General features: G+C 54.8%; 2 protein-coding genes across 4 annotated transcripts; both read right to left on the bottom strand.

The window, feature by feature from the left end:
• Window positions 1-6,377: 6,377 nt before the first annotated feature.
• Window positions 6,378-7,503, bottom strand: HOXD4 (homeobox D4). The gene is made up of 2 exons (XM_009490945.2): window positions 7,086-7,503; window positions 6,378-6,682 (listed from the first exon to the last, which is right to left on the bottom strand). The coding sequence occupies exons 1-2, from the start codon at window positions 7,492-7,494 to the stop codon at window positions 6,378-6,380; spliced, it is 714 nt and encodes a 237-aa protein (XP_009489220.1). The 5' UTR covers window positions 7,495-7,503.
• Window positions 7,504-23,844: 16,341 nt separating this feature from the next.
• HOXD8 (homeobox D8) lies at window positions 23,845-25,298 on the bottom strand. Of its 3 annotated transcripts, XM_075710696.1 has the most exons (3): window positions 25,167-25,298; window positions 24,740-24,887; window positions 23,845-24,140 (listed from the first exon to the last, which is right to left on the bottom strand). In XM_075710696.1, the coding sequence occupies exons 1-3, from the start codon at window positions 25,296-25,298 to the stop codon at window positions 23,845-23,847; spliced, it is 576 nt and encodes a 191-aa protein (XP_075566811.1). The 3 variants fall into 3 exon arrangements, with proteins under 3 accessions (XP_075566811.1, XP_009478326.2, XP_075566810.1); XM_009480051.2 differs by having other exon boundaries at window positions 24,740-25,298; XM_075710695.1 differs by having other exon boundaries at window positions 23,845-24,137; window positions 24,740-25,298.
• Window positions 25,299-26,575: the final 1,277 nt, after the last annotated feature.

Raw genomic sequence — 26,575 nt, 5'->3', positions numbered from 1 at the left:
CGGCGTCTGGGTAGTTTTGCAGAGCCCCCCGCGCTCGCGTGTCTGTGTGTACATACAGCAACCCCTACACGCACAGCGTGTTCTGCATACTTGTGTACATACACACAAAGCCGAACATAATTCTGGCCGCTGTTTAGACATTTTGGATGACGGAGAGGTCTTTCGCTTCCTACACAAAAGTGCGAGGGAGAAGTTGGGCACCGGTCGAGCAAAGAGCACGGAGAGGATTCAGAAGAAGATGTCTTTTTGGAGGGCAGTTCGGAACCCCCTGGAAAAAAGCCCCACGGCCCTCGGGTATCTTTTCAGACGCCAGGGCCAAAGGAAAAAAAAAAAACAAAGGGGGGAAATTTAATATAAAAATGGAGGACGGTTGAAAGAAAGGAGCACCTTCGCCACCGCCACCAGAATTAAGACATCGTAAAGGGGACTGAAAAAGTATTAAGGAAATGTTAATCCTTTGGCTGGTGGGACTCCAGCTTTGCGCGAATTTGTCTCCAGTAAAGGATCTAAGACTTCTTCAATCGGAGCATATGTTCATAGAGCAATAAAACAGAAAGATTTACAGTCTCCGCCCGCCCCCCAGCAGCCTCGCACCCTTTCAGGAATTACTTATGATGATTTATAACAACAACTCCGGCAATTGTCAAACTGATAAAATAGCCCGGGCTATATGCGGGAATAAACGTTCTTATGAAAGGGCTGCGATTTATGTTCGGGTCCATTTTACTGCGTGCCTTGGTGGAGTTTGGTTTCTTTCCCGGACCAACAGGATAATATAAAACTTCATTGATAAAAATGTAGGAGTTCTCGTGAAGTAGCAAATCTGTTCTGTTCCTTAGTCACTACCAAAGCACATAAACATTTGTCATCTTTGAATAATTGAATTAATGTGTTATTGTTTGAATGTATAATTCATAACATAGGAAACTTTGTCTCTGTCCTGCCACCGAAACGGAAGTAATAAAAAGCTACAATCTAGGGCTTTTTAGAAATTACTCCGGCAAGGGATAATAAAGAATATCCTGTTTGCAGAAAGTATTTCCAGCTGACTCTGGGATTTCACAGAGAAATCTCAGCCTCCTTGTCCATATTCCGTGGAGTTTCTATAAAAATACAACTCCGATTTCCCCCTAGCCCGGGCTATTGATCGGGGGGGCTTGAAAGGCAGCGTGCCCGCTTCGGAGGCTGGAGGCGCCGGGGCTCGTCCGCAGCCCCGCGCCGGGCCGGGGGAGCGGGGCCGGGGGAGCGGGGCCCGGGGGAGCGGGGCCGGCCTTCGTGCGGGCGGCGGGGGGGAAGGCGCGCTGGGCGCTGGCTCCGGCCCCGCTGCAGCCCCGCTGCCAAGACGCGCGGCAAAATTTACGAGCCGGCTTGCGAAGGAGCTGGCGCCCTTTCCCCGCCGGCGGGAGCGGGCAGCGCCCGCCCTGGCAGCCGCATTGTTCCTTCCGCGCCGCTCCGCGCCTCCCCGCGCAGGCGGCCGCGCTCAGCGCCGCCGCCCCGGGAGGCGCTCGGCCGGCCGGCCAGCCTGCCTCCTCCGCGGGGCTCCGCGGGGCTCCGCGCTCGCCCTCTTCCCCCCGCTCCCTGGGAAGCAAAGGTCACCGCTTGCGCCCGGTCCGGCTCCCGGCCGCTGCCGAGCTGGAAATCAGGAAGCAGCGTGCCCTATTTGTCAAGCGTTTGACAGCTGAGTTCATTAAGGCTTAAATAAGAAGGAATAAAAGTAAAAAAAATGTTTACGTACCGGGCGTCTCTTTTTCGGCAGCTAGCAAAGAGCTAGGTGTGCAGAGAGAGGGACTGCACCCTTTGTATATTATATTCTTGGGATCTCTTCAGTTTTCAAGTCTGATAGAGTCCTTTGCTTGGCAGATTAATGACGACTCCGTGTTTCTTAAGGGACGTGCTGAATTAATTATTTCGCAAATCACGTGGTCAGGACTTGTAGAAATCTATTCTTATCATCTTCCTTGCACTTTGAAATTCTCCCTGTTATGACTGTTCCTAGCAAGATTATTTTGGTCTCTAGGCTTGGGGTGGGGGGGGGGGGGTGGGGGGGAAGGAAAAAGAATCAGGGGAAAGGGCTAACAAACATGGCCGGTGGAAGCGGTGTGGCTCTGCACCGAGAGGTCCCTATTTACTGTACTGTACAGTGCGTGGGGTTTGCTATTGACTCTGCCTTTCCTCTTCATTCTTACCTTAACGACTAGTGGTGATATAATATACAGAACTGTATTGATGTATCGGGAGTAACAGGAGGAGCCATTAAACAGGAGGGAGAGAGACACTATAGTCGCAAAATGTGCCTCGATATTTAAACTTAGCCAGCGTGTGCCTAGAGACGCACACGCACCCTCCCCTCCGCGCACTCCAGGCAGTAAGGGCACATGCCTTGTTCTGTGCACCACGCTCCTTTCCCGGGCTGAGCAAGAGACTGTGTCTGCTTGGACTCGTGCCTTGACCACGCTCCAGGAGAGGACAAGTCCTCAGTGACAAACACTTATGACAAAAATAGCGCAATCGACTTCTCCTGGCCGGAGGTACGTGTTATTGTCTGAGGTGCTTACGCAGGGGAGAAGAAAAACCAAGATGTTTCTCTTAGGTCGACGGGAAAGTTTAAACTCTCCAGGTTTGTGTTTTCTTGTGACCTTTCCCTCGTGTAGGCTGAAGAAGTGAAGCTTACTGCTCGGAGAAAGCTACTCAGTGCATTTCAATTTCAAATTTCCATCTCTTTTTAAATTGATACGTTCCAGGACTCACCTAAAAGGCACACATCTGTGTGGGGATCGAGGTGACTTCAGGTGTGGCTCCTTGCCTCCCACCACACATGCATAAATCCGGGAGTCATTCTAGGAGGGCTTGTTAAATGCAAAGCAGTAGCAAATGGATGACAGGCACTTTTAACTGCAGCCTAAATGTAAATATAGACTCCAGCTTGGCCTGGAGTCACACCATTATGGCTGGGGCAATCAGCAAACCTGTTCAAAGGGACATTTGGAAGGATGCTATGTAGAGTCACTCATCTTTTAACACTGTAATGATGGGAGGGACCAGCATTTTCACAGGAGAGAGACCCACCTTGTAAGGACTGTTTGTTCAAGGTACAAACCAGAATCTATTTCTCTACACCTTTTATTGTTTCAAATGTATACGGAGTGCTTACATCAAAACTACAGGCGACAATTAGTATAAATAACGCTTTAATCAATGGCAGCAAAACATTGGCAAAGTCTATAAAAAGCATCACACTTTAACAGAGATGAGGGTATTGCTGGACAATGCAACCGGTTAACAAAGGCTCTGATGCACAACGTTCCACCCATGATAAACAAAGATAACCAGCTTCCCTTCCTACACAAAATAACTCTGGAGGAGGGTTAAAAAACAATAAAAAATAAAGCCCAGGTTGGTTTTCCACGGGAGATAATGACCAGGGGGTGCTTCTGGTCGTTATTACAGACATTCCTGACCCTTCAGAGCATTGGCAGCTGGAAACTATTTCTTTTGGTACTTTCTGCCTCCAGTTCACGTATTCGCCGAGCTTACAGCGCAGTTACAAGTATGTAAAATTACAGTGCCCCAGCCTCTCTCAAAGGGGACTTGCAAACAGGGTTGTAAGAGCTGTGCCTGCTGAACCCAACACTCGTCCTGGAGATATTAACATTTCAAAAGACAATGAGACAAATTCTGCTCGCAGCTACATCCCTGTTTGACTTCAGTGGGCGGGGGAAGGAAATCTGGGAGCAGAATTTGGCCCTTTAACTTCGGGAGCCATCTCGGTCGATAAGAAGCACAAAGCAAGGATTTGCTTATCCAAGGCCATTATTTTCCAGAACTGTACCACAGATGCCAAAGTTGGTAGCTCTCTCTCGAATAACACGTTTGCCCTGCTCCGAGCCAACTTATCACAGTCTTTAAGTAAACAGCGGGGGTCCGGGAGGGGGATTTTCAAGAAGAGCAGCCAGAGAAGTTTTTCTTTTTTTTTCCTTTTTTTTTTTTCTTTTTTTTTTTTCTCCTTTCCCTAGATTCGTATGAAGAGCAAAGGGAGGGCTTTGGACAACTCTGGAGACGAAAGGCCGCTACCGCAGGAACCGGGTGCAAGAAAACTTGAAAACTTGGCTCAGGAATTCCCTCCTCAAGCGCTGCTGCTAGCTGCTCTCCATGCCAGAGAAAGGGAAGGGTAGTTTGGGTCCAAAAGGTTAAGGGTTTAGAGGTCACTCTTCCCGGCTGAAATACAACTAATCGAATAGAAAATTTGTCCTCTGGGTGAACCTGTTCCTGCAATTTAGCCGAACTTCAGTAAAATACCTTTTCAGCTTCTCAACGTGAAGGCGTCAGAAAAAAGACATCTTTACTATGTATGAACTCGGTGCTTTTTGTCATAGAAACAATGATGCGAATAATGCGGGAATATCCATCTTTAATATCACGACGTGGAGATATTCAAGTATTGCCATGTGCAAGTCTGAGAACTGGGCTAACCCTAAGGAAGAACAAAGAGTTTTCTCCAGGCTCTAAAACAAAAGACCAAGTCTTAAAGACACTTTGCGGACTGCTAGGGATGAGAAAAGGGCAGAAATTAACCGCTGGCCACAGTTAATGCTGCCGAATGCACTCCTGTTGAAAAGCTCGCCTTTTATTTTAGAATTCATTCAAGCCCATTTTGCCCAGGGTTTTCCCGAGTGAGCCCAGAAAGCAGTGAGTCCTCTGTGGGAAGCACCCAGCCTGGAGATGGGCACCCCCTGCTCTTTCCACTGCCCTTCAGCGTTTGCTCTGGGTTTCCTTCTTTGCCCCTTTTTTCTTTAATAAAGGGATCATCTCGTTACAATTTCAATGATGTGGTCCCTCTCCCAGCTGCCCTGAGGGTACAGGAGATAAGGGCTGAGCTTTAAAACCGCCTGAGCAGAGGTGTAAGTGGCTGAGGCAGCTGGTTTGGCTGGCTTTGGTAGTTACAGCGCACTAAAACTTTGGCACGATGCAGCCAGCAGCCAGGGACAAATCCGTGGGTATTAGACCAGCTCTGCTCCCATCCAAGCCTTTCCCCTTTCCCCGAAAGCAACTTGCTGAGATTTCCAACCATTGCAGTCATGTGTCGTGGTTTGCTTAAAAACAATCACTGCTCTTCAAAAACAAAACAAAACAAAACAAAACAAACCACCACCCACAAAACCAAAAAACAAACCAAAACGAAAACCCTCAACAGACCAAAATAACCCCAAAATAAAACAAAGCAGCAACGCGCATAGCCTCTCTCTCTCTTGGGCAGAAAAGACATTTAAAAACTGATTGAAAGAATGCATTCAGCTTTCAGTTTTGAATGGCTCAGGTTATATCAGAAATCGCATTTATTTTTCACTCTGGGTTTTCCTTTTTAGCTTTTTGTTGTGGGGGTTGGTTTTTTTGTGGTCTTTCCCCCCCCCCCCTTTTTTTTTTTCCATTTTTAAATGAGGTATCGATGGTTTAAAGCACAGCGCTGAGCAGAGCAGACTTTGGAAACAGATTTCAAGCCTGTTAGCCCTGGATGGCACACAGTAAGGAGCAGGGACGCTTTTCCTATTCACAAAGAAGGAAATTAAAAAAAAAAAAAAAAGGGACAAGAAAGTTGTGTACGTTCAAGACAAGTAAACATTATACATGTGTTCATGAGAGTGGGAAGGAGAAATACTGTATTTCAGCTCCCCTTCCCTGTTTTTGGTTTGACTATTTTTCTTTTTTTCTTCACTTTTCTACGTAACAAATAAATAAATACGCTAACACTATCAGTACATAAAATAACCCGTTTTCACTTAATTCCTATGCACATCTTCTGAGACGTTATGGAAATGAGCAAGTATTTTCATTACACCAAGAAAGGTAAAGCAGCACAAAAAGTTCACGATTACTAGTCTTTATGTTCAAATAAAAGACTATGCTATAAATTTCCTGTCCTCAACTTGCCCAAATGCATCCTCCCGAAATTGCGTGGGACAAAAAGACAATTAAAAGTAAAAATCCCAGAATAAAACATCAAACCTTCACTTTTGAATTCAAAACTGAAACACAGGACAGTTTCATTTTCAATGATTTATTACTTTTTATGGACAGAAGGTCTCGTTTAATATTTTCCCAATTCCCACTGCCTGCATGATGTTTCTTTTTTTTTTTTTTTCCTTTCTTTCTTGCTTTCTTTCCCCCTTTTTTTTTTTTTTCCTTTTTTAGGTTGTGCTAGCAGAGGCAAATAAAATAAAGTCCCAAGTAGCGTCATTTTGTCTCCTTTGTACAACAGTACCTTAAAGAAAGATGACAGTTTCTCGAGTCCTTAGCTGCTACATGCAGGTTCTGCTTGGGCAGTGTCAGTTATGTACAGTACTGGTCAGAAGCGAAGGATGAAATGGAAAATTTCACCTCTTCTACAAAGTTGTCAAGTCAGTCTGATGGTCCTTGGAACCAGTCTGTAAATGGGGGTTTGAACCAGAGGAAGAAGACCTGCCCTTCGTGTTGGGCAGTTTGTGGTCTTTTTTCCACTTCATTCTTCTATTCTGAAACCAGATCTTGATCTGGCGCTCAGAGAGACACAAAGTGTGGGCTATCTCGATACGGCGGCGCCTGGTCAGGTACCTGTTAAAATGAAATTCTTTTTCCAGTTCTAGGACTTGCTGTCTGGTGTAAGCTGTACGGGAGCGTTTAGGTTCCCCTCCGTTGTAATTGGGATTCACTGGGAAAAAAATACGGAGAACTTTACAAAGCTAATCCTGACTTGCCGGTTCGACTTTACAAAAGAAAACCTTACGAGCTGCGAGCATGTGGCCAGGCTGGATTCGTCCCAGTTGCTTACAATGGACGGGCTGCTCTCCCCCTCGTTTAAGGCAGGCACTACGGGCACACGCAGCTAGGTAGGCTGGGAGCCTCTAGCAGGCTCCTAAAATGGAGTTTTCTCCTGCACGGCAAAGCCCCGCATGGCCAACGGCCTATTTCCTCAGCAATAAAAATTTATGACGAGTGTAATTGGGTACCTCGGCTTAAAAAGCTCGTCCACGAGTCTGGCAGGGACTCGAGCGAGCGTCGCTGAGGACGATCGGAAGCAGGGGAGAAGAGCAAAGTAAGAAGAGGATCCTTACCCGAGTTAACATGGACTTTCTTCATCCAGGGGTAAACTACTGCTGGCTGCTTAAGTGCTGACCCGTTTGGGGCTTTGAGGGCCGGCTGCTGGCTGCAGGCTCGCGAGTTGGGCATTGGAGGCGGTGGACAATGCTCTGCTTGGCCGGGGAAGTGGCTCGCTGGGCCGGATTGCTCCTGTCCATGACCCCGCGGCTGCACGGCAGAGCCTTGGGCATTGCTACAGCTAAAGGGCTGCTCGCTGTAGTTTGACCGTGGGTAGAGCCCCTGGTGCTGGAAATCAGAGCCCTGCGAGGCACTGTAGTACTCGGCCCCCTGCTCGCCTAGGTAGCTATTCTGCAAATATTCCTCGCAAGGAGGAAATTTGGGATCCACATACTTAGAGTTCACCATATACGAACTCATGGCCATTAATTTCTGAAGGTAGAAAATACTAATTTTTCTCGTGTTGTCTTTTTTTCCCCTGCCATAGAGCCCTCCTACTTGCTGTCAACTGAATAAAGTTAGGCGGGCATGTGACCGGCCCGGCCAATGGGGAGGCGGGAGCCGATCACCGGATTTCTCCGCAGCTCAGCATTTCCACCAATTTCACTCAATAATATCCCCGTAACCGGGTGACCCCCCTCTCCGGCGGGTCGCACCCCCCGGACCAGGTACCGGCGGTGTGGGAGTACTCCTGGGGCGGCGGCCACCTCCCCGGCCCGCAGGTAGGGCCGGCCTTTTGTCTGAGCCGCCGTCCCCCAGCCCCGGTGCAGGCTGCCCCGCCGCCTGGTTCGCCAGCCGCCACCGCCACCGGGGCTTGCTGCCCCGCTTCCAATAAAATATCGACAGAAATATCGGGAGCGAGGAGCTGGAGGGGGCTTGAGAGGGAGGAAACCGATAAGGAGGCGAGGAAGAGAAAAGCCGTCAAAGAAGAGGGTAATATGACGTACAATAGGTCTGTCCTGCCTTTGTCTCGCAGAGGTCATCCAAAAGTTACCAGAATTTAGTTCTGCTGAATAAAATTAGGCAATCAGTAACTCCTCATTCACTTCCAAGCCTCAATATATATGTGTGCACACGTATGCGCGCACACACGCAAACGCACGCGTAGATATATGAATCTGTACACGTATGTACGTAAAATCATACAGATGGCAAGAAACCGTTCACTTTTAACCGCTGAAGTTCAATCAATTGAACTGAAGACGGCATTTAATTAGGTTAAAAATATCACGGGTTTAACGAGATAAATTCGGTCTTCATTCATCAATATCATTCCTGGAGCACAAGTAAATACATTCCAGTGAGGCGAATGCTGCTTTTGCTGCTGTCGTAAATATTTTGATGCGATCGGGACCCTTGACAGGAAAATTTTGCTAACGCCTGGCAGATCTAGCTAATTTATGAGCATCTTTTTAAAGATTCATTCCCTGATTGGTAGATAATTATTTTTTTTTTCAGCAAATTTGTAACTTCTGGTGAGATTAACTGTTTAAATTCACAGTCCGTCAGTGAGAGTTACAACTGAACGACTACTGAAATTTATTTAAGAGACGTCCTAAAACCTGGCAAAAAGGAGGGAGGCAGCAAAACTTTTATAATTTCTGAGTGTTCAGCACGCACATGCCTTTTGATTCCGCCAGTATTTAAACTTCTAACCATTTGCAGAAAGGTGAAGTTTTTGCATCGACCATATATTCCCCTAGAATCGAATCTGTGACTATATGAATATCACACAAATTCGGTTCTACAGGGTATATATAGACAACGTAATAACATTCTGTTTTCATCTACAATATAGCAGGTCTTTGCAATTCTCTTAGTCCTTACTGTCTTCTGAGGAATGCAAACTATTCTGCTGGGACTCAGTTCTGAAATACGGATTTGCAGGAAGGTGGGATTTCAGAAAAGATTCACGCTTGTTATTATCGCTGCAATAGAGCTATACGACTCTCCACCAATTTATAGCGATGAATTTCGCCTACCAAATTCTCAGAAAGACCTGCTGCTCACTTTAAATGCTCTGCCGTTTACGTCCTCGCTACGGAAAACGGACGTTACCGGTCAAATTGCGCTACTTAGAATAATAATGGTTAAAATAATTTAGAAAAGATCCTTTATCTATTTAGGCTAACACGAATCTGAAGAGATTCTCCATAATTAGAAATCCACACACACACACACGACAAAAAAAAAAAAAAAAAAAAAAAGAATTAAAAAAAAATCGAAACAGACGTAAAACAGCCGACAACAGAAACAGCGATTGGTGAAAAAGAGGAGATGAAAGGCTGGAGTTAGTTGCTCTGGGGAAGAGGAGAGTTTCCAAATTTACCTTCATCCCTTTATGCTGGTCTAGCTATTATCCCCGCGAGCTGCCTGCGAGCCGCAGCCTCGCACCCTCCCAGGTTCTCCCCGCCGTAGCGTTTATGGTGAAGGGCAGGGCGAGAGGTCAGCCGAAATCATTTACAAACATATCACAAAGTTTCATTATTTTTACTTTGTCGACAGCGGCACACAGGAGTACAAAAGTTCATGAATTGTGTCTGACCCAGCTCCTCACTGCTGTCCTGCGGTCAACCTCTTCTCCTTCCACTATTTAAAACAGGCACCATAAGGACAAATAATGGTGCGGGTGTGATACATCCAGCCACTGCGGAGGGCAGATTTGGGGGTGTTGCGTTTATCCGAGCGATGTGTACCGGTTTGTTTGCCTGCCTCCGACTCCCAGCTGCCTGATCTGGGGGATGCTATTTTTAAACATCTGCTTTCTTAGCACTGCGGCTGTGTCTTCTTCACAGCAAGTGCAACTCGAAACGACTTTGTGTCCCTAATCTTCCTTCCCCCCCCCGCCCCCTCCCCGGATTATTTAAATCTCCACCCAACTATGTTAAGCGGCTCGCCCCGCTTTCTCCTCCTTTCTCTGAGGGGAGGGGGCATACCTCCCCCTCCCGGGGGGGTTATTGACCACCCAGCTGAACTGGCAGGGCAACCACCCCGCCCCCCAAAACGGAGCTTGCGTTTGGGGCAGCCCCCGGGAGCGGACGAGCCCGCCGAAGGCTGCCCGGGGAGAAGCCGTGGGGCTGGGGAAGCAGCAGCTCCCCGCTCTGCTTAATACTACACATTTTCATATTTGTTAGACGCTGTGACCTGCGTTTCACCTTATTGCACGACTTGCTCAGACAGGTCAAAGCCAAAGAGTTATTGATGAACAAAAGCGTTATATATTCACCTCCTGTTCAACTGCCCATACAAAATGCTTTTGATCTATCAGGCTTTTTGTATTCTGGTTCATAATCAGTATGCTAAATGTACGTTGGCAGAAAACAAGTAATCCATACATTTAGGGCCGGCCCTGGAATGAAATGCCAAGGGTATCTACACAGCGCAGGGCTGAGCTACGGGGGGAGGAAAGTTACCTATGGAACACAATTAAAACTGCAGTGCTGGAGGCGATTCTTTAGTTCGTATTTAAAGGGCTCGAAAACCAATATCTCAACGGAAGGCAAAAAGAGAAGGAGAAGCCTGGCACAAGCAGTGAAAGACATTATTTATCAGCAAGCGGGGAGAGGAAACAGGGAGAAATGCAAACAAACACAGCTCCGCTCCTCTACACGCTCCCGGTCAGAGCGGGGCTGGCAGAAGCAGGCAGGGCAATGTATAGTCCGAATGAATGAATCTCCAAATATCGCAGGCTTTCTTTTCCTCCTTGAGAGACCACCCGGTCTCAGTCTGAAGCACCAGGACTAATGCGCTCAGCTCCTCACTGCAGCCAGAAACGTTCAGCAACATTCCCCACTACACGCTGATCTGCTGCCCTCCCCTCGGTCCCCCCAGCGCAGCTCATGCGGGACCGTCGGGGATGCCAAAACCCCTAGAGTAAAAGGTTGCCCTCCTGAGCTCAGATACCCATTGCCCTCCGTGCCTCTCCAGCATTCAAATCCACGTTTGAACCTCCCTTGCCCGGAAAGACCTTGTACCAGAGGGCGAGCGCTACCGCCCCGCACGACCCGGCTGCAGCGTGGGCTGGCCCGGCTGGCGAGCGCTGACAGCCCCCAGAGCCACCGCCTCTTTCGCTCATTCAGCGGGCTGTGCCAAACGAGGTTAACATTGGAGAGCAGGCACGACTCTGCTTCGAATCCCGTCTGGAGAAAAGAGGGGGAGTAGCCAGGGTTATGAGGCGCTGGGACACAACGTGATCCGTCGGGGCTCCGCGCGGGGGGGGGGGGGGGAGGCGCTGCGCGGTCCCGCCGAGTCAAAATGGAAACGCTGCTAATTGCTTCAAAGTGCTTAAGAACAGGAGGACACCTGTACAGCCCTATAATAAACCCTCAGGAGACTGCACCTCTACTTCCAAAGCTAGCCAGGACCGGGACATGGTACCACAAGCCGACTCCACAAAAGCCTTCACATGCTGACATAGTCTTTTTTCTCCCCCCCCCCCCCCGCCCTTTTGGTAGCAATATTCAGCAGGGATACACCAATTTAAATTCTTCCAGTCCGAAGGGAAGAAAGAGAATTTTCAAGCATCGCGAACTCCACAAGAAACAAGAGGTTACTCACCGTGGATGTCCTTCCATGCTGCCGAACCTGTTGCAATAAAAACGTTTGTTACTGTTGTATTCCACATACGGGTGATATTTCTGGAGAACAGTTACAGACCACGTTTGATAGATGAAGGCAGAGAGGAGCTGGTGGTAAATCCTGCGAGCAGCAGAGTGGTGGGGTGGAAGACCCTTCTGAATGAGGACCACGTTGCGTCCAGGCAGTTTTTTATGAACACATGCATTCCCTGTGTTCGGGGTGTGATCTTTCACTTTTAATATTCATAGTCTAGATTTTATACTGGATAATTTCTAAAGGGACGAAAAGTCAGACCTCCCTCTTTCAGTGATGGAAAAAAAAAAAAAGAATAACAAAGGCCTTTTTTTTTTTTTTTTTTTTGTTCTGTGGCAATCCAGTCACTTACAAATGAAATATTCAGATCACCTTTGCTAAACCATCACCCATAAAATGTCACAATATGCCATGCAGCATCGTATCCATGCTGAGCGCAGAAAGAACTACAATTTTATAAGAATAAATCTCGGATTACTGTAGGATAGGTCCTCTTTAAGATCACCTAATTAACCAAACAGTAACCACGAGACATGCGGCTTTGTTTGCATTATAGAAGGACGGATTTGACTTGAACTTTCCTTCAAATCTTTTAATAAATACAGTCAAAGATCACATTAAGAAAAACAAAAACATGCGCTCAGTCTAATGCTCCTGAAACGCACCGTATATTTCAGACTAAAATACTAATATTGGGGGTTTCTTTTCTGCGAGCAATTTTTCACCCCTTCTATTGCCTTCCTACGATATCTTGGAGAGTTATTGTGTTACACGCAGAGCAATCGCCTCGGTATCAATAGTTCAGTAGACAGAGCTTCCCAAGACTGTTTTGGTTAAAAAAATATTTTTTTAGTTCTGCCCACTCTTGAGAGCATTCAGAGCTTGCGAGGACAGTGGAATAATATCAGCATTTCGGCACTAAACGTTCCCTTACCGTTCCTTTCCTTTCTTTTTTATCTTTGGTTTGTTTTTTTGTTTTTGTTTTTGTTTTTAAAAAAAGAAGTTAGCTTCAAATAAGACGTCCCATTAAATTGAGAAATCTCAGGCGGGGAGCAGCCCGCTCATCCCGGCGCTGCCCTGGTCACCTGAGCTCTACCTGTCCGTTTTCCCCAGCCAAGCTGTTCCGCATTGCCGGGCGGAGCAGCGCTGGTACCCCACTCCCACGGAGTCTCCAGGGGCACGAAGGGAGCCCGAGCGCGGGGGTGGCATTGGGGAGGCTGTAGCGGACTTACTGCGCGCTCCCCCCGCGGCCGGGGGGACCCGGGAGCAGAGGTGCCTGCACGGCCGCATTCCCGCAGACGGTTCCCTGCTAACACTTTCCCGATTACTGCTTCCAGGAACGAAAGCATCTGCACTTGTATGCTCTTAAACTAATTTATGGTGGGAATTATATTTTGGCTTGTCAACTCTCAAGCCATAAAACAAAGTTTATTGGAATCACGTGCTTCTAAATAGCCACTCAGGACCTATCTCTGTGGAACCATAAATAACCTTCAGCTTTAAACTTTTATTCGCTAAATAAAGGTTCGCTGAATCTGTCCTGTAAAACGGGACTGGGTCGGAATAGCGGGGATGGGCGGAAGGTCAGCTCCGCGGCGTTACGCCGGCCTTTTTGAGGAGCTTGTTGTAGGGAAAGCTGCTAAGAGGGGAGTCAGCCCTCCCAAACTGCTCTCGGGAAGGGAGCCGGGTGCATTTTGCCGTGGGTGCCCGTCTGAACCCTTTCTTTGCATCTCTTAGGGGACAGGGAAGCCCAGCGTCAGGAAAAAACCCAGAGGTACTGCGGGGAGAGGGGGGTCCCTCTCTCCCTCCCCGGGTTGTTTACGGGATTTTGGTCAGGCGCCCCTGGAAAATGGTTTTGACTCGTTCGCCTCCTGAGCCGTCGCTCGGGCGAGCTGTGCCAGGGGCTGAGGGCTCGCCAGGCACCCGACGGACCTTTGCAAGCGACCAAACTGCTGGAAACAGCGAGGGCACCGGGCTTTGGAAAGAGAGAAAGTGTGAAGCCTGCCACAATGAGATCTTTGAGGACTGGAAGTTTAAGGAGGGTTATAAAACAATAAAACAGCCCTGGTGTGAAGGGAGCGGGGTGTGAGTTAGCAAATGAGAATTTCAAGGAGCCCGAGCACAGGAAGTCAAATGTCCCTGGCAGTCACACAGCATAAAGGAACCCGGGCATCAGCTCCCAATCTGTCATGGCTAAGATGAGGAAGTCGGAGCGGCCAGCAGCTACTGGTGCCTCCAAGGAGGGGCTTGTCCCTCCCCCCGAGGGCGGGGAGCCGCGTCCGCCCCGTCGGGGACCGGCCGGGGGCAGAGGGGACCGGCCGCTCCCCCGCCCGCGGGTGCGGGGCTGGGCCCTGCGGAGCCAACCTCAGCTCCTTGCCGGGCGGTGCCTGGCTAACGGCGGGGTCAGGTCCCTCCTCCCCTGCTCTTCCTGGGCCGTTTCCTACCGAATCTGGCTATACAAGTTTGAAATGGGCTGGAAGGGGCAGCTGAGCTCTCGCCCCACTCCTGAGGCGGCTCAGAGCACAGCTGATCCATCCGGTGTTCTCCAGAGAGCAGGAGCCATCCTGAGCGCCTTTCCTGCCCCTTCTTTCGGACGCGGGGCTATTTTGCACGCCGCTATTTGCCTCGCCCTCTGTCAGTGCGTTAATCACACGGCATCACCTTCGGGCTTTATTAATGGCCTAAGCTGGGGAATGGCTCTTTCTCCCCGTGCCCTCCCCTGCCCGGGACGGCTGGCAGGGGCAGTGCGCAAGGTGACATTTCAGCAACTTCATCGGGCGGCCGATGAAAACCCGGGGGATCCGGCCAGGCGCCCCCGGGAGCTGGGGGGTGCCCTGCGTGGGGCTGACTCGTGGGTCGCTTTTAGCACGGCCCGCGCTCCCAGCCCCGGGACTGTACCCCACGCCCTGCCCAGGCACCCCGGCCTGGGCACGGCGGGCGCTGGACCAGGCTCCGTGGCAGCCACCAGCTTCCCCCCGCCCCGCCTGCCCCCCAAATCCCCGTCCTCACTGGCCGCCGGGGCGATGGCTTCAGCGACAGGCAGCTGCAAAAAGACAGGATGCGCGTCCCCTGGGAAGGTGGGGGGAAACGCTACGGATCGGGATGGGAGAGGGCAAGTCCAACAAAACATGGGGGAAACAGGCTGGGACGACAAGAACCGGGATGCAGAGTCAGATGCGTTTGCCCCGGGCCTGGCAACGGGTGCTGGGTACGGCGGGGGCCCGGTCCCGGGCAGCGGCGGTCACGGGTGGGCTCCAGCCCCTGTGCCGGCACGGGGAGTGCCATGTCCCTCCCCGCGTGTCTGTGGTCGCTTCTCGGCGCATCTCATGGGCAAGAGGAGCTCACGGTTTCGGGACAGGGTCCTGTCCACCAGCCCTGTTCAAGCGGGCGCGGGAGGAGAGGAGCCGCGGCGAGGGCGGCAGCGTGGCAGCACGGCGGGCGGGCGGCCGCAGCATCGGCCCCGGGCACACGGGGCGGGAGCGGCGGGCCGGGCCGGGCATGTGCTCCGGGCAAACTAGTCCGGGAGGCTGGGGCTGGGAGAGGTGAGGCTGTGGGAGAGGGAGGAGTTGATGAGAGAGATTCAACTCCCCTGTCATCTAGGGACAAGGTGAATGTTTCTGCAACCGAGTCATTCTAGCCCTGATATTTTGAAGAGGGAATTCGGAGGATTTTCGCATTTCCTATTCTAAAATGCGGATGTGAAAGTTGACTTTGCAGCTCTGGCCAGTTCATTCTCCAGGCCTTTATGCGAGCTCTCATATTTGGGGCTGGCGATCTGGAGATGGATAAGATGTGGAATGAAGTAACCCAGTCATAATTGGTTTCTCTCTGATAATTGTGATAAAAGGGCTGGGGAAATTGAATCGCATGTGTAAACCACCGTCGGCCTCGATGCTACCCAACAGACATGACGACCAGCATCCTACCCCGAGGACCACACCGCCAGAAAATGACAGGCTCCATCTCTGACTTTGAAGACCTACTGAGCGCCTTGATCGCGTCCAACGCATTAGCCCTCTCTGCTTTTATCATAACCCCAGCCTTGCAGCAGTCACCTCACCGCCCATGCCCTCGCCGAGCAGGATGTGGGCATGCAAAGGCCCCTGCCCGCAGCACCCCGCGCCCGCGGGCAGAGCCGGCGGCAGCAGAGACCGGGAGCGGGCAGGGCAGCGGGGAGCCGCGCCCCGACATCAAACGGGGGCGGCGGCGGCACCCCGGGTCCGCGGGGGAAGAGGGCGAGGAGCACGGGGCAGGGAGGGGAGGCCGTGGGAGCGCCTGGCTGGGGCAGGCACGGCCCGGGGGGCCGGGCACCGCCAGGGTCGTGTCCGGGCACGGCTGGGCAAGGTGAAGCCTGGAGGCAACAGGTGAGGCGGAGGCAGGGAAACCTGCCGGGCCCCGGCTTGCAGGGGGCAGGGGGCATGTGCGGGGGCCGGGGGCTGTGCCCGGGGGAAGGGAGCCGGCGGGGAGGAGGGTGCGGGCCGCCACTGTGCTCTGGCACCCACATCAAAGGGGCAGGGAAGGAAGCGGTGGCTGCCCGACATCAAAGGGCGGGCCGGTGACCGGGAGGGCGGCGGGGCACTGGAGGTGAGCCCCGCCGGCACCGTGGGGAGGGCAGGGAGTGCGGAGGGGCGCGCACGGGTGCGAGGAAGGGCGGGAGGCCGCGGCGCTGGAGGTCGTGGGACAACTGGGGCCCGGCCGGGGAGGGCTCTGGGGACGCCCGAGCAGGGTGGCGGAGCCCCACCCGTGCCCCCCGCCCGTCGGTGGGCCTCTCCCGTGGGCAGGCGGGCGGCCGGGTCCGGGGCCCGGGGCAGGCGGCGGGGGGCGGCGGGCCCCTCGCCCGGGCGGGGAGAGCGGCCAGGCTTGTCCTACAGCGCCTTCTCCTGGAAGAGGCCGTGGAGACAAAATGGCTGGTGGCGGCGGCCGGGGCCTGCCGCGCCCCCGGCGGCCGCTCCGCGCCCCGGCCCGGCCGCCCCGAGGGCGGGAGCCGCGGGCAGGTGACCCCGGCCCGGGCCGTCGGGGCGGGCGCCCACCCGCGGGCAGAGGCGGCGGAGCCGGGCCTCGACGGCGGGGCCGGGCGGGCGGCGGGGCTGCCCCCCGCCGACCCGCACCCTCGCGGGGTCCAGCCCGGGTCGCCGCCGACGTGGGGCGCGGGGTGGGCGATGCGGGCTGCCTCCCCCGCCCCTCGCCGCCCCCTCCCCCGCGGGTGACGGGAGGCGAGTGCAGGGTTTGGGCAGAGCCTGCTGCCGCTGAATGCACTTTTATTGCCTCTTGTCTCTGGCAGAGACCCTTCCTCCGCGCCCCGCCCGGCCCCCGCGACTGCTGCAATGTTTATTGTGCCTCATCTTTTCCTTGCGCTTCCTGTTTTTTCCTCTCCCGCTCCAGCAGCATTGAGTGCCGCACTGCAGTAGAGCCGTAAATACCTTTAACAGCTGCCTGCCAACCGAGGGGTGAAATACTGTCTTTGTTCGGGTTTCTTTCTGCCCCAAGCGCTCATAAAACACCCCGTGAGAATTATATTTGTTTGGGGAAAGAGAAACATTATTGGGAAATAAAACGAATCGGCGGGATTTGCTGTTCTTAAGAGCGCAAAACCAACGTGTATTTCTTCGCTCAGTCTCATCGGGTTTCCCGGGTCCGCAGTCCGCATCGCCTCCCCTCCTTGCACCAAACCCCTGCCAGACTCGGGGAGCAGAGGCTGCACTTCTCCTCCAGGCAACTTGCAGCAGCTAAGCGGGAGCCCAACCTGACTTCCCAAATCGCAGCCGGCGCCAGCGATACCCGGGCACTGCCAGGGAGCGAGGCTGCCGTTTCCTGCCGGTGATTTTGTGGTGTTCTTTTACTGCCCGTGCGTCAGTAAAGTGTGGGCTGGGGATCGGCGGTTTCCTTTCAGCGAAAAAATGAGATGAGTCATAAATTCTGTCGGACACGTCGGGAAACGAAGCAGGTGTGAGAAACGTGGATGTGAATTCTCTATTCCGAAAATTACAGCAACGCCAACAAATCTGCACACATACAGGCGCTCACGCTACAGAGTTGTATAAATGTATATAAAAATACAGTCCTCATATGTGCAATGTATACGTGTACACATACATACAAGAGTTTGTTATGAATACTCACACACGTCGGTATGGTTAAGAGCATAAACATACCTATGTGTGCTTCAATCATTAAGAAATGAAAGAAAATAAATTAAAAAAAAAAAAGAAAAAGAGAAAAAGCAAGGAAGGAAGGAAGCCGTTTAGGAGGGGCCGAACTCCCACATAAACCAGTGGGATCGTAAATGCATCTGTATATCCGTATGTGTCAGCATATGGACCCGCAGACACACACATGCACATTAGAATTCGTTAGAACATCCTGCTTTTGTTTTCTTCTTTCCCCCCAGGCTACGAATAATTTGAAAACAGCTCAAGGACGAGATTTTTGGAAGTTTTTGGAGAGGTTTATAGCCAAGCAGCTATCATTACTCTGTCACCTAGGAGGGATTCTGAGAGCAAAACCTAACGCAATACATACTTTCCAAGTTGAAGGCTGTTGCTATGTTGAAAACGATTCCTCCCAAATAATCCCCAAGTCCTTCAGCAACGCCGGGCGGTCGGCTAGCGCAGAGAGCCAGAGCGTGAGGGAGAGGCATCCTATCGCTTACTGTAGCGGGGCTCGGGCTTAGCAGGCTGGGGAGGTGCTCGGGGATGGATTAAAGAAGAATTTCTTCTGCGGCTTCAAAATATGTACCTGGGGGACGCCCCCCACCTTTCCACCCTCACTGGGTATGGTTTAAACAGGCATTTTGCTTTACCATTAAATAAGTGGCTACTTTTGATGTAAATGCGGATTCGATAAATTGCTGCAGTGCAATGGCACGGTGCATTTCCATTACTGACCAACGACGTGAACACTGAATACCAGGCAGCGGGTTTTCTACTGTGCATTAGCATTTTGAAAATGAAGAGGAGATATGTAAAATATGTATACGTCCAAAATAACATACTTCCAAAGAATATGTGTTCTACAGAGAGAAGTAGAGGTGTAGATACGTATATACACGTATATAGATAATGCAGATATGGATGTATACGCATATGTAGGTAATGCAGATACAGCTTACGTGACTGTTCTGTCTCCTCTACATATTTCAAAATAAACCTGGGGGGTTTTGTCTTTTTTTTTTTTTTTTTTCCCGAGAGCTGGCCCCCCATTTAGCCCCCCGTGATTTCCACGTGGGTGAGTAGCCGTGCTGCGGGGGGTGCGCTCCCGGCCCTGGCTCCGCGCTGCCCGCCCCCGCGCTGCCCGGCGAGGAGGAGCCCGGGGCTGGGGCCGCCCGGGCGACCCCGCCACCGGCCGCCTGCCCGCTGCCGAGCCCGGCCCGTGTGCCTCCCGCCGAGCCGGTGGGAGCCGCAGCCCGGGCCCCGGCACGGCACAGCGGGAGAAGGACGTGCCAAACCGTGCCGGCGGGGCGGGCGGGGGCTCCCGGGGCTGGCCCCGGCACAGCCCCCGGCCCGACCGGCTCGGCGGGGCCGCCCCGCGCCCCCCGCCCCCGCGGGAGCGCTGGCCACGCTTCTCCTGCGAAAACACCTGTTAAGCCTTAAAGTTGGGCGAGCGCCCTGCCGCCGTGGGGGGAGCAAACCTCGGCGTCGGCACACCGCGCTTCGGCCCGGCAGGGCGGAAAGTGCCCCAAAAAGGCCTTTTCGGGGAAGGAGCCCCGCGGCAGGAGAGGGGCTGCCTGCGCGCACCGCGCCCCAGCCTTCCGCCCCTCGGCGCGGAGGGTCGCGGCTCGCCGCGCCGTGGCGGCCCCGCAGCGCCTTTCCGCGCCGGACCGCGCAAGAGCCGCACGCAGCCCGCGGCATGCCCGCGACGATTATCGGTGATAACAACAGCGGTAGTTGCACCGGCAACAGCGACAACAGCGACAATAGCCATAGCAGAAATAGGAAGAATAAGGGGCTCCGAGGGACAGGTGACCAAGCGGGGCGGGGGGACAGGGGCGCCGGCGGCGTGCCGCGGTGCGGGGCGCTGCGCGGGCGCGGAGAACCGGCGGCCAGCCCGAGGGGAGCCGAGTGCTTACCGGTTCGCGGCACCGCCCGCCGGCGGAGGAGCCCGGGAGGGTCGCTGTAATCCATTTTGCGCCCGCGTAGCAATCCGTGCGCCGGAGGAGATAGCGGCAGCGGGGGCAACAAGCGGCGGGAGAGGAGCGGAGGGCTGGAGGCGGCGCGGCGGCGGGCGCGGGGCTCCGCGCATCCCCCCGCGGGCGCGGGAGAGGCGGCGGCGCGGGGCCGGGGAAGTGTCAGCGCGGCGGCGGCGGGACCGGCCGCGGGTTTCGGGGAGCGGGGCACAAACATGAGGGCGACTGCCATACACCTCAGCTTAGACAAAGGTTAGGAAAAGAGGGGCTGAGGCTCTCTGAAGGCAGAATGCAGGGGGAAATTCGCCAGGGAAATCAGGAAAAGGCCATGAAAGCGCTCGCTGCCTGCACATGACCAGCCGCAGCCAATGACGAGCCCAAATAGGTCATAAAAAGGTCTATTACCAAGTTGTAAATTTTCTTCAAACAAAAAGGAATTTACTGCAATTCCTTGCGGATTTTGCACATACTGCTTCCCAGCGCCATGTTTCTTTCGCCTGCGCGCTGCGCTTTTACCGAGCCCTCGGTCCCGCCGGCCCGCGGCCTGCGCGCCCCGGGCGCGGTGGCGGGGCCCCGCAGGCGCGGCCGGGGCGCGGAAGATCCGCGCGGCGAGCGGAGAGCGGGGCGAGACCCCGCGCAGCGCCGCGGAACCCCACAAAGTGGGGTGGGGGCCCACCCTGCCCCGGTGGGTCCGTGTCTTGCCCCAACGAAAGGGGGCTTTACCCGCACCCCCCTCCCCGCTCCGCCGGGCCCTAAAAGAAACCACGTTTCCTTTAGCGCCCACTACTGAAGCCGAAGCCGTCGCCGACCTAAAAATAGTCCGAGCCGCTTGCCCCCCCCGAAGTGTGCGGTTCCCGCAGGTTGCACCGGGTGCTGTCATCGCGCCCAGGCTGCCCGCAGCCTCCCCGGGGCCGCTCGGACATGGGGCAGCAACAGGGAAAATCCGTGTCTCAGAAAGTACTCGAAAAGACTAAAAAAGGCCCCGCTTCCGCAAGGAATGCTCGGCTCGGAGACGGAATACTGGGGGTGTTCCTTGCTCAATTTTTGTTTCAGGGAATAGCCAGAGCCCTCCGCCAGTGGCCTCCGTGTTGATTGTACCTGCCTCGGAAATAGTGCTAACAAAAAAGAAACACTCCTAAAGCCCTAGAGTCTTTTAAAAACGCTGCTTCAGGCGGTCGCACACCCGTGAATATTGCACCCGTGCAGCGTGTCCCCCGGCCGAGACACCGGCACCTTTCGCGGTGGCTCTGCAGCTCCCACGGCCCCGCAGAGCTGCTCGACGTGGGAACGGAGAAAATCCGCGGAAACCAAAGGCGCGGTACCTCCGCGCTGCGGCGGTCAGAGGCGGCCTCCCGCCGCCGCTGCAGCCGCGACCCGCACAGCTACGGCTTTTCCCTGCCAAAATACCGCTGCTTGCTCCGGAGCTCGATGGCTCCGGTTTTAGCGGGGTCTACTGACCGCCCGAGCCAATTTACGGCTCGCTTTTCTTTTTCTTAGCAAGACTCCAAGTACGAACGGGGGATAGATGCAGTTGTCAGGCTACGGGGGAAAATAGCTTAAGAACTACAGGGAATTTTTTTCTTTTTCTTAACAAATAAGACGGGGACGGTCCCATTTACCACTAGGCCTTCGCAACTGCTGTGTGCACAAGGAAGTCAGTTTTTGCCTGCGTGGCTGCGTTCCCAGTCGGCCCAGGGAGAGCGACGCGAACGGAAACTTCGTCAGGAATACATTAATTTTATTCTCTTTGTCTGGAAATTAAAAACAACTACGGCAGCAGCTCTTTCCCGGACAAATATTAGCCCAGGAAGCGCTCCGCTCGGGTGCGGAGGTCTCCGTTATGCGTGGCCCCCGCAGGCAGCCCGGGACCCCGCTGCGCCCAGCCTCGGCCCCAAGGCTCATTCCCTGCCCGGAGACCCAACATGCCGGTGCCCTTGGCAGCGCGGATTATTTTGGAAAGCGAAGGGTTTTTTCCGCGTCAGGCGACTGGGTTTCCTTAAGCCTGCCGTCAGCAGTCCCACACCCTTCCTGGACACTAGGGATACCGGTGTATTTATGCAAATCCATGCAGCAAAATGTTTACTTCACCGCTTTGCCGCAGTTTCCCCGCGTTTACAGCCTTTAACCAATTAGGCGATTAAAATAAACCCAGAACAACAGCTCCGCTTGCTTGTGCCTCCCTCTAGAGCTGGCGCTTTGCAGGAGTGGAAGCGTGCCTGGCTCGGTGGCGGGGAGGGAGGAAGAGGAAGGGAAACGAAATGAACTGAACCCTCCATAGAAATCCCGAGCCCGGGGACGGCGGTGCCCGCCGTGCCGGGTCGGTTCCCGGGAGCGGAGCGCTGGGTGCAGAGGGGGGCTCCCGACGGGAACGGCGGCGCCCGGCACCTCCCGAGGCTCCTGGATGCGAGTTCCCGAGCGGGGCCCCGGCTGGGTCCCTGCTCCATCGGGAGCACGCTGGTTTCCCGGGCAGATAATATAAAATTGTCGTGTTTGTCGCAGCGGCTGGTGCGTCCCTGCGCTTGCCTTCACGGAACCATCACTCACGGGGGCGTGAGGCGGTGGGGAAAAAATGACGCAGAAATCTTGGTAGGGATTTATACCTCATACCTCAGCCCTCTGCCTGCTGTTCCTAAAAAGCACTGATCTCGGCCGTCCTCTCAGATACCGCGGTCTGCGGGACCCCGCCGCGGAGCGGGAGAAAGGGGAGGGAGGGGAGAGGGGGAGATAAATTAAACCATTTTACTGATCAGAGCGGACTTCTCTTCCCGCGGCTGCGGGGAACCTTGCGGCAGGCTCTGCCCTCGCCGGCTGCGGCCTCCGCTGGGAAACGCATCCAAACCGTGCGGTAACATTTAGGGGGGGAAAATGCCCTTTTTTTCCCATTTACGCATGGTTTGGAACCACAGACCATTACAGCCCCTCGCAAGGCCACACAACCTGCGCATTCTTTTGCTCGCCCGCCGTCCTCGGGGGAGGCTGGGCCCGGTTTGGCGGCAGTTCGCATGGCGGGGCTGCAAGCCCCGCACCGTCGGGAGCAGACCTCGGGGCCGGCGGGGGCCCGGCGTGCGCCCCGCTCCCGGCTCCCCCCAGCCGGGCTGGCGGCGGAGGGCTCCGCAGGGTAACGGGCCGTGTTTGCCGGCAGCGGCCCCCCTGCCCCGCAGCCCCCCCGGGGCGGGGGGAGCCCGGGAAAAGGCGGCGGCAGGGCCCGGGCGCAGACGTCGAGGGGGCTACCGGGGCCGGGCCGCAGCGTGGGCTTAGCCCGCAGGTGGGGCCGCGGTCCCCGCTGGCCGCTGCGTTCAGCCCGGCCTCGCAGAGCCCACGGTGGTGGCAGGGTGTGCAGGCGGCAGGGAGCGAAAGCCAGGGTTTGTATCCAATGTGCCATTCCCAGCCCCCCCAGAAACACCCGGCATCCGGGGAAAGGCGCGGGAGAGCGTTAGTCCAGACGCGGGGAGGCTCTGAAGATTAAGGGAGGAGTGGATTACAAAAAGGGAGGCGATACGTTTTATATTTGAATAAATTTGGTTTATTTTAATCAAATATCAATAGCAGAAGGTTAAATATATTTCTAAGATCTTTTCTTCAAATTTATTAAATTTATTTAATTTACTTAAGATAAGAACAAGAATTAAAATAGTACAAGTGCACTTGTCTTGATTAATAAAGCATTGTTAAATGTCTTGCTTATTGGTATTTCTTATTAGGAAGTTCGTGTCGTTTCCCGCAATCACCGTCTCTTAAGGATTGGGAAAAAAAAAAGGTATTTATATATATCATTAGACATGTATTGCTACAAACGCTGTATCAAATTTCCGAAAGAAGTAGATAAACTGTTAAATCTAGAGATTGTTCCGGATACGGTTAAAAACAAAACAGAACAAAACCGCAAAAAAGTGAAGCACCCGAAGCAGAGAAATGTCAAGCGGAGGGACACGGGGTCACTCGTCCCACGGCAGGACCACGTACAGGGGGAGACGGGCCGAGATGTCGGGCTATGGCGCTGGTTATTTTTTTATAGCCTTTCACAAAGGCTTTTAGGGCAAAATCTAATTCGTCTGGCCTTCAGCTCTGTCTTCTTCCAGATCATGTGCTTCCTTTTTGGCCTCCCCTTCCTTTCCCTCCTGTCTGGAAGCGGGGAATTTGTCCTTGTTGTTTTCTTTTTTCCATTTCATCCTCCTGTTCTGAAACCAGATCTTTACCTGCCTCTCGGTGAGTCCTAGTGCATGGGACACCTCGATCCTCCTCTTCCTGGTCAGATAGGGGTTAAAGAGGAACTCCTTTTCCAGCTCTAGAGTCTGGAATCGGCTGTATGTCTGTCTTCCTCTCCTCCTACCCGGCGCTGCTGTGTAAAACAAAAACACAGGGTTTTGGAGGTTGGTGCGGTCGTTCAGAACAAGGCGCAGGCAGGGAGCTTGGGCTCGAGTCCCCCCTGGAAATCCCTGGAGAGGAGCCCCGCAGAAACGCAGGGAGAGAAAGCAGAGGGCACGGAGGCGTCTAGAGCTTTACACACGGGTGCGGGAAAAGCAGCGGTAGCAGATGCACGAAGCGCCTCAGCTCTCCCCCTGCACCGGGGTCGCGGGGACCGAGTTTACGGGGTCACTTTATTATCTGGCAACCGGTCCCCCCCCGCGGCCCTGCACCCTTCCCGTTCAGGCAGCGGCGGCGGGAGCCGGGCGAGCGTGTGAGCTGCGCCTCTGCGTCCGAGAGGCGGCTTTAAGGCTACTCCTGGGGTGGCAGCCGCCTTCTGCAGAGGTTTCTGTTTGCTTACTGTATCGCTTTATTCTCGCAAGCCGCCGCGGTGATAGGAATCGCGGGGAGAGAGGCAGGGAGGAGCGGGAGGCAGAGGCAGGGAGCGAGAGGCAGCGAGAAAGAAGCGGGAGGAGGAAAAGAAAGTTTCAAACTCAGACGTGAGATGGAAGCAAATTTTTGACTGCGTCCAACCTTGTGGTCTCATCCAGGGAAACATTTGAGCAGGAGACGAGCTCTGATTTAAGTGGTCTGGTTCCTCGCCAATATTAGCACTGGACGATTTACAGTCAGGATATTGTACCAGCTCGGCCTCTTGCTGTGTCGTAAAAATCTGCTGTCTCTGTAAGTTATCGTATCCGTAAAATTTAGCGGGCTCCCCGTGACAGGTAACCCCGCTGCAGGGGGCAGGAGGCGGAGGCGCGGCGGGGGGAGGAGGAGGCGGCTGGTAGGCGGCCGCGGGGCTCCCCCCGGCCGGGTGGTAAAAGTCCGCGGCCGCGCCGCCGCCGCCCCCCGCGCCGCCGGGCGCGGGGTGCGGGAAGCCGGCGGCGGCCGCGCCGTTCCCGTAGAGCAGGGCGGCGGCGGCGGCGGCGGCGGCGGCGGCGGCGTGGCGGCCGCTCACCTCGGGCGCGAAGTGACAGTCGTAGTAGGGGGGATTGATGGGCTCCCCCGCCGCCGCCGCCGCCGCCGCCGCCGCCGCCGCCGCCGCCGCCTTGTACTTGGAGTACAGCGGGTTGACAAAGTAGGAGCTCATCGGGGAGGGGGCAGCGGCGGGCGGGGGCGCGGGCGCGGGCACGGGGCGCTGCTCCCGCCGCCGCCGCCGCCGCCGCCGCCGCTGCCTCTACGCCGCGCTCATGCCGCCGCCGCTCGCCCGTGCGCTCCCCGCTCCTGCTCTCCGTGTATGTGGTGACCAGGACTGGAATATAATCGCTCTCAAAATGACCTGCCTCACTGCTTTTACTATTTCCTATTAGGCACACAGCAGCCCGCGCACGCACACACACACACACACACACACACGCGCTCATGAGCTCAGGGGGGACTTTTGGCTTCAGTTTACATGTGCCGCTCCTCAGGCAAGAAAAAAACCCGGCCCAGCCCTGCCCGGATCCACCCCAGCCCCGGCGCCCCCGCTCCCCCCGCCGGTGCGCGCTCGCCAGGAGCCGCCGAAACCCCCGCCGCGCAGGGGCGAGGCGGCCGCGCAGATCCTGCGCGATAACCGCGGGCGCGCTGCCCGGGGCGACGCCGCCCGGCCCGCCCAGGCTGCGCTGCCCGGGGCTCAGGGCCGCGGCCGAGCAGCGAAGCGCGGCCGGGGGGGGGGGCACAGAGCCCCGCCGAGGGAGCCCACGCCCGGCGCAGGGAGCCCGGGGGCGTCGGCGGGGGCAGCTGGGGGGTCCGAAGGGCGGCAGCGTGCGGCGGCCGGGCCCCGGTGCCAGCGGGCCCTCCGGCTCTTTTCCTTGCAGGCGAGCAGAGCGCTGGGAAATGAGATGCACATTTACCCTTGACGCCGTGCACGCATGGCTGAGGCTCCAGGTTAATTGATACTTAATGGAAATCATGCCTATGAATATACTTTCCATCATTTCACCCTTGGTGGACGTCATTACCGAGGCAGAGAGAGGGAGGAAAGAAAAAAAAAAAATAAACGTGTGGGTGAGCGGTTAGCACCGCTCGGGGACGCGGTCCGAAATAAGCGAGCCCTGTTCTCCGGGAGGAAGGAAGGAAGGCGCTGCCCGCCAGGCTCGGCGCTGCCCCGGTTCCTCGGGCCGGCCGCCCCCGCGGGCCCCGCTGCCCGAGAAGCGCCGGCTCCGGTCCTCTCTTCCCCGCTTCGTCCTGCAGCGGGAAACAGCTTTTCGGACGGACACCCCCAGGAGCTCCAGTCCGCCCTGTTTTGAAGAGAGATGAAAAATGTAGGTGAAATATAATACGGGCCCCGCCAGAGCCACGTGTGACCGTCTGGTGTGAATTGACAAAAAATATTTGTGGTTACATAAAAGGCATCGCAGGCTCCTTCCCCATCACACCCCGCTC

The sequence above is a fragment of the Pelecanus crispus genome, chromosome 5 (assembly GCF_030463565.1).
Source record: "Pelecanus crispus isolate bPelCri1 chromosome 5, bPelCri1.pri, whole genome shotgun sequence".
Taxonomy (NCBI): domain Eukaryota; kingdom Metazoa; phylum Chordata; class Aves; order Pelecaniformes; family Pelecanidae; genus Pelecanus; species Pelecanus crispus.
Note: the sequence above shows the minus strand (reverse complement) of the source record. Positions and strands in the feature narration are given on the sequence as shown.

Bases quoted from the DNA above. Each gene is read 5' to 3' on its own strand.
- HOXD4 (XM_009490945.2), bottom strand. From the start codon at position 7,494: ATGGCCATGAGTTCGTATATGGTGAACTCTAAGTATGTGGATCCCAAA. The intron at 6,683-7,085 runs GTAAGGATCCTC...TTTTTTTCCCAG, and splicing joins GAAAGTCCATGTTAACTCGG to TGAATCCCAATTACAACGGA.
- HOXD8 (XM_009480051.2), bottom strand. From the start codon at position 25,298: ATGAGCTCCTACTTTGTCAACCCGCTGTACTCCAAGTACAAGGCGGCG. The intron at 24,141-24,739 runs GTTGGACGCAGT...TGTTTTACACAG, and splicing joins TCCCTGGATGAGACCACAAG to CAGCGCCGGGTAGGAGGAGA.